The 12035-nt window shown below is 35.1% G+C and overlaps 1 protein-coding gene across 2 annotated transcripts in view; it reads left to right on the top strand.

Moving 5' to 3' along the window:
- Positions 1–2038: 2038 nt before the first annotated feature.
- LOC306857560 (disks large homolog 5-like) overlaps positions 2039–12035 on the top strand; it is a 45731-nt gene continuing 35734 nt past the window's right edge. For both annotated transcript variants that reach the window (XM_079397548.1, XM_079397547.1), the window contains exons 1-3: positions 2039–2693; positions 8179–8247; positions 10917–11070. In XM_079397548.1, coding sequence (XP_079253674.1) covers positions 2399–2693; positions 8179–8247; positions 10917–11070 — 518 coding nt within the window. In that variant the 5' untranslated portion in view covers positions 2039–2398. The remainder of the gene's footprint in view (positions 2694–8178; positions 8248–10916; positions 11071–12035) is intronic.

The raw sequence follows: 12035 nt of genomic DNA, 5'->3' as shown, positions 1-12035 counted from the left end.
GATCATCAGAGCTTCACATTCAAACATTCAGTGCACATGCAGCTTTAACATATACTGACCACTACAAGAATAATGCATGAAGATACGTCAACAAATCCTCTCAAACAGATTCTGCCTCCATTTAAATCAATTCACAGTGAGAAACACAAATGCAAAGACAATACAGTTTTAAAAGTGGAAAGATAAGATGACAGCTCTTTTCATAAATGTAACGTTGGGGCAAGTTGTCACGTCTTTCAAATATTGGTCAATTGATTAAATACATTTTCCTTTGGCCAGAACAGTTTGGAAGTATGTATGAGGGTATTATAGTTAGCTAAAACTAAAAAAAAAATAAAGAAATCTGATACTTCAAATTAAATAAATGTAAACAAACAAACAAATAATTAAATAAACACTTTAACTGATTTCAGCTAGTTTTTATTGAGATAAATTTGAGGTACTAAAATACTAAAACTAAAATAAAAATTAAAAAATATAGCCAGGAAAAACCTTAAAAATAAACATTTTAAAATAACCTACTTCTGTAAAAGTTTAGATAAAATCTAAATAAATTAAAACAGAAAATCTAAAACTAAAAACTAATTTAAAATACTTTTTAAAAAACATAATATCTTAATTATACTAAAATATATCTGATCTCTGATACAGTTGTTTTGCTGTTTAAGATTTTGCTAAAAAAGCATATATAAATAGCCTATAATATGTGTTTTGTTATACTTTAGATGTATTCATAAATATATCAGTAAGCAGTAACTTCCCAGTGTCTAAAATTGCATATTTTGGAAAATGTTTTTTCGTTTGTTGATCAGTTTCCTGTTTCCTGTTTCCTCAACATCACTTTCCTTCCTGTTTGTCTTTTCATTTGTAAAATCCTTTTACGGTTCCCTACAGGAAGTGACATCATCAGTGAGGATTTGATGGATTCTGTGAGGTCTGTGGCTCTCTCCCTGTTTGATCAAATTACATACGTTAGTGATAATAGAAAAATACCTAAAATATACTATTTTAATAAATAAATAAAATAAATTATTTTACACACACATGCTTTAATGTTATTTTAAAAGATATAAAAATGTAAAAAGTTCAAAATATACAAATGGACTTACCCATCCGTCAACTTTAGCTCATTATTTCCATCCTGATAATTCAAGTTTATATGAGGTGAGTGTATTAATATGAATATGAGCCGTCTGCATGTGTTTTATTGTCTGTGTTTGTGATGAGGATACAGGAGGCCTTCCTGTTACACATTACACAAAATCAAACATTATCAAAGTCAGATATTACATATTCAGACTTCACTGTTTAAACCACAACCAAATTAAATGACAAATAACCTGAGCAACAGCAAACTAAATCTGTTTTTGAGCATTAAAAATGAGCAGTGATGGCTATATTTTCTTATTTTAAACTTGAGTTATATTTAGGAATATAGGTTCAATTTACATATACACCTTATACGTATTTTGTACATTTTTTCACCATTTTATTTTTTTGCCTTCATTAGTTACATCAGTGATCATACAATGATTTTTTTTAAGTACAAACATAAAAAGGTTATTTAAAATAGTTTTATATGTTCAGTGTATGTGTAATTTATTTGTTTTTCATATTAGAAATCTGAACTACTTTCCATTGTATTGTTTTTCTTTTTTTTTCATTCATAAAATTAATGTTAATATCAGACATTTATTATAAACTCCAACTAAAATTGGACAGCATAACATTTTTTGAGGTCATTTTTTGTTATTGAGATGACATCATCACCCAAAACTAGACAATAACAGGAAACCCATATAAACAGAGAAAAATGAAACTTGTACTTTGTACTCGTCTGTAAATCGATAATCTCGCCAGTGAACGCCTAGGTGTGTTTGATCGGAAGCCCCGCCCCTCTCGGGTTCCCCTCCCATTTAACTGATTTGAGTGGCACGAAACAGCTCCGCCCCTATCTCGTTCCCCTCTCGTTGAACCGGTTTGATTGGCAGGCGGAAGCCCCGCCCCGTCCTCCGTTCCCCTCCCGCCGCTGGCCTTTGATTGGCAGGTGATAGCAGCTGCGGAGTTGTGGAGTCATGGCGGAGCTCCGCCGCGCCTCTGATCGCAGGAGTTACGGCGATCATTTGTGATAAACTGTCAAACTTTATAACAAATCTAAAATGATCGAAAGCGAGTTAAAGTTGCGATTGGCGTCGGACCAGCGTCAAACGATCTGAAACCGAGAGCTGGCAAAGATGTGAGACTCTCCGGAGCCGAAGAAGAAAAAAAAAAAAACCGTTGGAGTCTCTCAAAAGTCTCAAATATGGCTTCTTGTTTCTTTCAATTTCACTCAGAAAACTCTTTAACCGGAGCTTCGTTGTTTTCAGCGCCTTGTGTCGTTCTGTAGCGACGGGCTGTGATGGATCCCAAGCACAAAGAGTTGTTAGAGCAGTGCCAGCAGAAGTTGTCGGAGTCCGTCACAGATGTGGATGTGGTTCTGGAGCTGCTGGCCCAGTCAGGCAGCTTGAGCCCGGCCGAGAGAGCAGAGCTCGACGCCAACTGCTCCAGCAGCGCAGAGAAGGTCCATCTGCTCCTCAAGACGCTGGTGGAGAAGAAGGAGAGGGACCATTTCCAGGAGTTCTGCTGGGCTCTGGAGAAAACCCACCCGGTGCTGCTCAGCGCTCTGCTGCCTGTGGAGAACCACCACAACACGGGTAAAACCTCCACCGAGCCTCGGCTAGTCGAGAGGGAAAACTAGCAGAACCTTCTAGCAATGTTTACAAGTCAAACCATACTAGTTTAGTGTAGTTTAGGTTGGTTGTCGTTCCAGCAGTGGAGAGAAGTGTCGTATAAGCTGGTTTCTGACAGGACCAACAATGCACTGTAAACAATACACGAACCAATAATATTCATACGAGCTATTTTCAAGCTGTATAAGAGATATTATCGCATATATGCAGAAAGTTATATATACCACACATGTATTTTGAATAGTTAATAACTTTTTATCTATCTATCTATCTATCTGAATATATGCCATACATGTATTTGGAATATTATTAACTTTTGAATATTAATAGATTTTATTTGGAGTTTTTAATAACTTTTATCTATCTATCTATCTATCTATTTTTCTGTCTCTCTGTCTGTCTAATGCGCATAAATTAATATAATAATATGACACAAATATAATTTGAATATCTATCTATTTATCTCTCTGATGCCTTAATTTTTTGCAGTATTTTAAGTGCAAACAAATATTCAAAAATGTGTGTATATATATATATATATATATATATATATATATATATATATATATATATATATATATATATATATATATAGCCTATATACAATTATAAAAACTGCATGGATAATAAACAACTATGCATGGATTTGTTAATATTGTTTAAAACAGTTCAACATGTCAAACAGGGTTGTAGCCACATGTAATGTTTGGGATTATGTGCTGTATATAATATTTAGTTGACTATGACAGAAGCATTCATTCTTTAAATAGAGCGGTTTGGCGTGTGTTTTGCGGTCTGTGATGAGCTGGATGTGGTCCGACAGATACTGAGATGTTCATTTCATGTGTTTCCTTCTAGAAAACACAGACCCGCCGGTGCGTAAAGCTTTATAAAGCTGCGACTGACCTGTTGTGTAAATCTGCCGTGCAAAACATCATACAGTAAATGTGTTACAGATGTTTCAAAGATTTCTGCGGCCAGAAAAACTCATCAGACGTGCAGGGATTTAGCCGTAAGCCAGAAATAGCTGCCGACTATAAAATAATACAGCTTAAAGCTGTATCAAATAACATTACCTAGAAAGCCATTAAACCCATGTTACAGGAATCTGATTGGACGACATAGAAACACATGTGAGTAATATTGCACCAGTGTGGCCGTTCCAGACAGACTGAAAGAAAGAAAGAGTCATTTAGAGTCTGTCTGTTAAATGGAGCGTTGCCGATCAATTAGACAAGTTAGAGATCTATGATGGTCGTCAGTATAAACCTCAGTGGGGGTCTGTTTAGCTTAATTTATCAGAGTCTCTGATCATTTCCACTCTCACTGATGTGTCCCGTCGCTCTGGGCTAAATCAACTGTGCTTAAATCAATTTAAAAAAAATAGGGTCCTGAATGATTGTGTCCATAGTTGGCCAGCTGACTGCCTCAATTATATAAAAGTGCTATAGAGTGCAACTGCCATGCTCCAGAAATAAAATCCCATTGATTTTTAGCAGTAAAGACCTTTCAAAACAGAACCTGACAAGAGATATGAGTCAGGTTTTTAAAAAACATGTTTAAAAGAATAGAACACCCAAAAATGAAAATGCGTTCAACCTCAGGCCATCCGAGATGAGTTTGTTTCTTCATCAGATTTGGAGAAATGTGGCATTGCATCAGTGTCTCAGTAATGGATGCTCTGCAGTGAATGGGTGCCGTCAGAATGAGAGTCTGATAAAAACATCACAATAATCCACACCACTCCAGTCCATCAGTTAACATCTGGAGAAGACAAAAGCTGAAACAAGTCCAGCATTAAGATGTTTTTAACTTCAAACCATTGCTTCCGGCAAAAATGCCATGTCCATAATCCATAATAACACTTCCTCCAGTGAAAAAGTCCAATCCTGTTGTCTCTCACATCAAAATCAGCCACATATTTGTTTAGAGCTGTTTTGGTTTGTAAACGCTGCTTGATCTGTGCAGATTTCTCTCCTGATTCAGACCAGAACACTTTTTTCACTGAAAAAAGCAATATTATGGATAAAGGACTTAACTTTAACAAAGTTAAAATGCATGCATCATCTTTTCAAGCTGTAATAACTGATGGACTGGAGTGGTGTGGATTATTGTGATGTTTTTATCAGCTGTTTGGACTCTCATTCTGACGGCACCCATTCACTGCAGAGCATCCATTGCTGAGTATCCATTTCTCCAAATATTTTTTTCATGAGGAAACAAACTCCTTTCCTCTTTTCCTCGTTCTTTAGCGTTGGTAATGCTGTGGTACTTCAAACTCCAGTCATATCAGTGAATTAGTCTCGGGCTGATGAAGATGACCTGTAATGAAGCCCCTTGTGGAAGCCGAGTTTAGAGTTGGTCTGGAGAGATGAGCTGTCATGACTCTGTCCAGTCGCTGATATAGAGGGGTCAGTTTCTCAGGGCTGTGAGTAATGAAGGACACAGAGTTTCTACCCAGCATGCCGTCTGGCACACACAGAGAGGGCTCAACAGATCGAGCGCCTTTCTCTGTCAGGTCCAAGTTTCCGTTGTCCGGCTCACAGCTGTGTGAGTGGGAGAGAATCAAATAGAAGTCCAGTTTATGGTCTGTACTTTGCCAAGCTTCATGTACTTGGTTTAAATGTCAGACACACACACACACACACACCACACAGACACACACACAGACACACACACAGACACACACACACACACACACACAAAACGCCCTTACACACCCAGAATTATGGTTAGGGTGTCACAAGATGAATGAACAGCTTTCCGTTATCAAGGCTGATGGCTTAAAGGAATAATTTAAGCTTCATAAAAGTAGTTCATATGAGAGATGGTGCTATATGAGCTTTGAGATTCACTATCAATGAAGTAATGGACAAAACATTTTGTGGTGTAAATGCAGACTAACACTTACTTTTTTTTTTTAATTTCATGTGATGTATTAATTTGTTGTTTGTTTTATTATTAAAGCATGTTTTCTTAAGACTGCTTGCTAATCCTTTAAGGCTTTATTTACTTGTTAGTGTTATTAGCATTACAATTTACTCCATTATTTTAGTATAATTTTATTATAGTTTTTTATTAATTTTAATCAGCATTTTTTTTTACATTTTATTTGATGTTTTATTTTTTATATACATTTAAGTGATGTTTTTTTATATATCTATATACATTTTATTTTTATATTATTTGTTTTAATTTTAATTTGTTTACTTTTTTAGTAATTTTATTGTGCTTTTCTAATTTTTTATTAGTTTTTGTTTTTAAAATATTTAAAAAGTTTGAATTTCATTTTTAGTTTTACTTCAGTTAGTAATTGTTGTCCTTAAACTTTTTCAGTTAGTTATAATGTTAATAATAGCACTGATTAACCCATTTATTTAATGTTTTATTTTTTAAATAGTTAAATAAAATAGTTCCAAAGGTTTTTGCTTCAGTACTGAAACTGCTACTGAGAACCGTGAAAATTTACTGGTTTTGGTGCCGACTACAGACGTTTTGGTATCGTGACAACACTATCTGGATTGATTGAATGGATTCAGTTTCAGACTCAGACTCCCTGATTGAGAACCAGACTCAGATGATTATGGTTAGAATCATACTTTGAGGAGTCAATATTTTGCACACATTCAGCATCACTTCACAGTGTGCTTGTTTTCTCGTCTGTTGACCCAGTTCCTCTCAGCCTCTGTGGATCTGTCGCTATAGTAACACAGCCCTACCACACCTCACAAACATAACGATCATAATTAACTTCAGGTGTTAATTAACTCTGATGTATTAATTATTTCCCTGCATATTTTAACAGCATTCAGCATGGGTGTGTTAGGAGTGAAACATCTGAGTAAATGCATATCATGTATTATCACGGTACTTTCAGTTTCTTTTTCCATCACCATCACTTACATATAATTGCCAATAGCATGGTGCATTGGTGATATCATATGGTTTTACCATGGTATAATCATTGCACTGAGTGGTTATTAGTAAATATTCCGTGGTATTTCCAGCGTGTGTGTGAACCAGAGTTGATCCGAGCTCATTCTGTCGGCGTCTCATGGGTGGCAGCAGGTGGACGGCGCATCAGACCGGATCAGGATGTGTCTGATGGTGCTGGGTAAACAAAACCCGCCCCGCTGTACAGACATCAATGTGCTGACAGTCAGAACTGTGATCATTTATGACGTTTTTTCATCTGCAGAACACAAAAAGTTTCAGAAATGTTTTGTCCTTATTATGAAAGTCATTGGGGTTCAAAACAACACTGGACCCCACTGGCTTTAATTTAATTGTCAAAAGTTTGGAAACAAATGTTTTTAATGATGTCTCTACTGCTCACCCAGGCTGCGTTATGTGCTCAAGAATACAGTAAAATTGTGAAATATTATTAGAATTTCAAATAGCTGTTTTCTTTTTGAATATCTGTTAAATTGTATATTTATATTTAAGTCTTCAGTGTCACATGATCTTCAGAAATCATTCTAATATGCTGATTTGCTGCTCAAGAAACATTTCTGATTATTATCAATGTTGATGCAGAGGACATGATATACTACTATTCAAATGTTTGGGGTATGTGTGTGCTTTTAATAGAAATGAATGCTCTTATTCAGCAAATATGCATTAAATTGAGTAAAAGTCATTGTAAGACACATTCTGTTTCAAATAAATGCTGCTGAACCTTCTATTCATGAAAAAATCATGACAAATATGTTCCACACAATAAAACATGATTAATAACACCAATAATACTTGAGCAGCAAATCAGCATATTAGAATGATTTCTGAAGGATCATGTGACATTGGAGTAATGATGCTGAAAATACAGATTTGATCAAATAAATAAATTACATTATACTGTATATTCACATAGAAAACAGCTGTTTTGAATTGCAATACTATTTCACAATATTACTGTTTTTACTGTATTTTTGATGAAATAAATGCATTCTTGATGAGCAGAATAGACTTTTTTAAAAATCATAACGTTTTCAAACTAACTGTATTTCAAAATAATTTCAATAATAAATAATTGAAGGATATGGGTTGCTCTGGAGTGAAATGAAAGAAAGATGAGCAAATAGAGAGAGAGAAACTGAGTCTCCATTCAAGCCCAATTACCAGCTCGAGTTACTCAGATGCAGCCGGAGGCCTCTGTGTGTCTTTGACTGCGCTGAAGTTGAGATGTCTGACCGCTCTCACAGGTGTGTCTCGTGCAGTAAGTTCCCTGCCCAGGGAGTCGGCCGTTTCCAGGCCGCTTCATTGTTATCGTGGTTCCAGCGCACTGAAACTTGATTCACGTGTCTCCATGTTTAGAGGATCAGGCCTGTATTCATGTTCAGTGTATACTGATGCACGCAGACTGAGACGCAGCCGCACTGGACAGATGCTCTCATATCTCATTCCCTCTCTGACACTGGAGTAAATGCTGATGTTTGTTTGTTTGTTTCAGGTTCCACGTGCAGCGTTCTGTCTGCGATGCCGTCGGACTCGGAGAGCAGCAGTTCTCTCAGCAGCGTCGGTGAGTGCGGTCTGTGTGTGTTTGTTAGGCAAGGGTAATTTGGTCATTTTATCTTACAGAAGCATCATATTGCATCTCACTTTTTTTTAAAGCTCTAATATTTTTTTTTTTTTGGCGTTGCAATAATGAGAAATGACTTTTTTTTTGGAGGGACACATTTAATTGTCATGGCAATAATTTCACAGTACAAAAAGTTTTAATTCACAGCTGAGCCACTGCGCATCTCCAAGCAAATACAGCTGTGTTTCGTTTATGAATGAATCTGCGTTTTTGAACAAATCTAGCAAGTCAATGATTCAATGACCCATTCATAAAGAGAGTCACTTGTTTTGTTCCTAAATGAATCAGCTGTTTGAACGAATCGATTGAATGAATGATTCAGTGACAAAGACAGTGACTTGCTGCCACCTACTGGCGCTTTCAGTTTCATTTTTAAAGTACTCTAAATAAATAACCACAAGATAAAGTCAAGATCAATTTTTATTGTAACTATGGACTACGTTGACAAGAGTGATGTGGAAGTTTTCACCATGAAGTTTACACTGGTGATGCACTGGAGAGAAAACAGATTTCACACTAAATCATCTCATTTTCAACAGTAAGAAAAAAAGTGTTTTAAAGCTTGTTGTTTTGTAGAACATCACGGTTATATATGATATGAGAACAGTTGGGCCAGTAGATAGGGAGTACGTGTTATTTAATAAAAACATAATTATTATTTCAGAATGACATAATTGTTTTCTCAAACATAGTCAGTGGGGTAAAACGCCCCCAGGGGGCAATGGCAATTATTCTAGTTATTCTGTTCTGAACATCAAATCTTTAGTTTTTCCATCAAATATATTCTAACTAGTTAGTTTAATGAAAATATTTGGACTTTATATTTAAAAATTACCAAGTTAGCATCAGGTAGCTAGTTCACTTTTTTTCTTTTTCAAATAGGCTTTTCTGAACACATTTAACCTTTGTTTTATAGAAAAAGTTTTTTACACAGTCCTTAAGGGTGGCGTTTCCCCCCCACTCTACCCTATTATTAGTATAGTATTATGCTAATTTTATAATTAGCAAGTATTATAGCCTATATCGAACCTTTGTGCTGGTTGGCAATTTGACATGCAGTTTTCATACTTGGCCCACCCACTTAAAGATTTCTGGCCTTGCCCCTGATTTAGGCCAACACTAAATGTAAATAGCAATTAGATGCTTTGTGCAAATATAAATGGATTCTAATTACACTTAGTGAAAATATCAGTATTTTATTAGCCATATGCTATTTACACTATAGTGCAATAACAAGATTCTATTTAGCCTGTAAAAATAGCAGCATTTGCAATAAGTGTAAATAGGATGTAGTGCAAAAATGGCAGATATTTTTACATCAGTATTGTAGTGCATTTATTGAACAGTATGCAGTTATAACATATTGATTGTAAATTATCATATAAAATTGCTAAATATTGCCACCTTATGTTTGGACAATAGATCCCTACCTACACCTACCCGATAAACACTTTATTAAATTCACTTTTTTGTTTGTTGATCTTTTAAAATATTTTCTTCATTTAAAAAAAAAAAAAAAAAAGGCTCTCCAATCTGATGTGTGATGAAAAAAAAAGAGGCTACGGCAGAAGGCGGATCATGTCAAAAGCGCTTTACGTTCTACACCACGGAGGCGATATAATCCACTTTTTTTTTTTTTGTCCACCCCAAAGAAATCGATGGGTCTTAAACGCCCTGTTCTGGTGTGGCTTAAAAATAAAGAAATAAAGAAATGATAAATTATGGATTATTATTTTCTAAATCAGGATTACTACTGTTCAGAAGTTTGTGGTCAGTAATTAAAAAATAGCAGCAAGGACACATTAAATTGTTCAAAAGAATCACAAAGACATTTACAATGTTATAAAAGATTTCAGATTTTACAATAAATGTTGATGTCTTTTGAAATTTTTATCCATCAGAGAGTTCTAAAAAATTAAATGTGTCACGGTTTCCACAAAAATATTGGGCAGCAACTGTTTTCAACATTGATAATATGTTTCTTGAGCAGTAGATCAGCATATTAGAATGATTTCTGAAGGATCATGTGACCCTGAAGACTGGAGCAATGATGTTGAAAATTCAGCTTTGATCACAGCAATTACATTTTAACATATATCCATACAGAAAGCAGCTATTTTAAATTTTCACATAAATGCATCATTATTGAGCATAGGACACATCTTTCACAAACTCAGTGGTAGTGAATGATTTAGAGTGCTCCACATATTCCTCACATCCTGCTGGTCTGAAACGGAGAAATCTGGGACTGACTGGGAAAAACATTGAGCGGACTCAGACACCAGCTGAGAGACGCTCCTGTCCATTAGCTGTCTAAAACGAGACAGGCGGATCTGTTGTTTTGTGCAGTGAGGGATGTGGGACGGGTCGTCAGTGGCCCAGATAAAATCATTGTTTATTCATAACATCTGTACGAACAACAGAGCTGAATCTCAAACTGAAAGCAAAAGTTTATGAACCCGACATGTCTGGCTACTGTCTTCAGATCTGCGTTTGAAAGCTCTGTGCATCTACACCTGCCTACCATTTCCCTCTTCAGAAGTACATACATAGTGTACAATATATTATTTGTAATTTTATTCACTGATACACATGTCTGTCTTTCCCAGCATCTTCGCCGCCTCCTGCTCACCTGGATAAGCATGTGATGAGTGAGAAACTGGAGACGGTGATCTTCCAGCTCAGACAGGTGACCCGCGAGCGAGATGACCTGCGCAAACGCCTGGCCCTCTCCTCGCCTGGCACCACCTTCGACGACTGCAGGTACACTAACCAGGGTTTTAGTATCATTGAGATACTATTGTAGTTTTTTATAAAAAAAATTATTTGTTTTTATTTTTATATATATTTTTTTCATTTTAATTTTAGTTAAAATTGTAGAATTTTTTTTTTTTTTTTTTTCATTTTTATTAGTATTATTCATTTATTATATTTTTAGAGACATATTTTTTTAAATGTATGTTTTAAGTCCATACAGTTTTAATAAATTTTTTAGTTTTAGTTATTTTAGTATGTAAAGTTAAACTAACAAAAAGAGAGAATTTTTGCCTTGACAATTTGTTGAAATAAAATTAGGTTTTAATATTTTTAAGTTTCAGTTAATGTATTTTTTTATTTTATTTGAATGGGTTTTAGTTTGAGTTAACTGTAGTATTTTAGCTTTAGTTACTAACCCTGTTGTTAACTAAAAATATTACATGTTTTCAATAATTGAAATAAAATAAAAAATAAGATAACTTCAGCTTAGTATTTAGGTTTAAGTACTAAAATTAATAAAACCAAAATGAAATAAAAATAAGGTTACACTTTATTTTAAGGTGTCCTTGCTACAGTGTAATCATACATTTAAGTACTGAGTAATAATAATTAATTACATGTACTTACTATATAGTTAGGATTAGGGCTTGGCTTAGGGTTACGTGTAGTGGTCGACCGATATATTGTCAAGGCCGATATTGGGCATTTTTCAAATATCGGCATTAGCCGATAAGTTTTTCTGTTTGGCCGATGTGTTTGAGGCGGGACTATTATTTTGATACTGAGAACGGCAGCGTCTGAGCACACAGTGCTCACATTATCCCTCTTGTTTGCTGTCATCCTTAACAGTTCTGTCCAATACGGATAGAAGTCTGTCTAATAATCAGATAGAACGATTAAACAAAGGAAGTAAATGTATACAAGAAGTATTATAACGACTGATTTGATATTATTTGAAGTAGAAAGGCAAA

This window comes from Barbus barbus, assembly GCF_936440315.1.
Source record: "Barbus barbus genome assembly, chromosome: 38".
NCBI classification, from domain to species: Eukaryota; Metazoa; Chordata; class Actinopteri; order Cypriniformes; family Cyprinidae; genus Barbus; species Barbus barbus.
The sequence above is the reverse complement of the archived record's forward strand: the minus strand, read 5'-3'. Positions and strand labels throughout refer to the sequence as shown.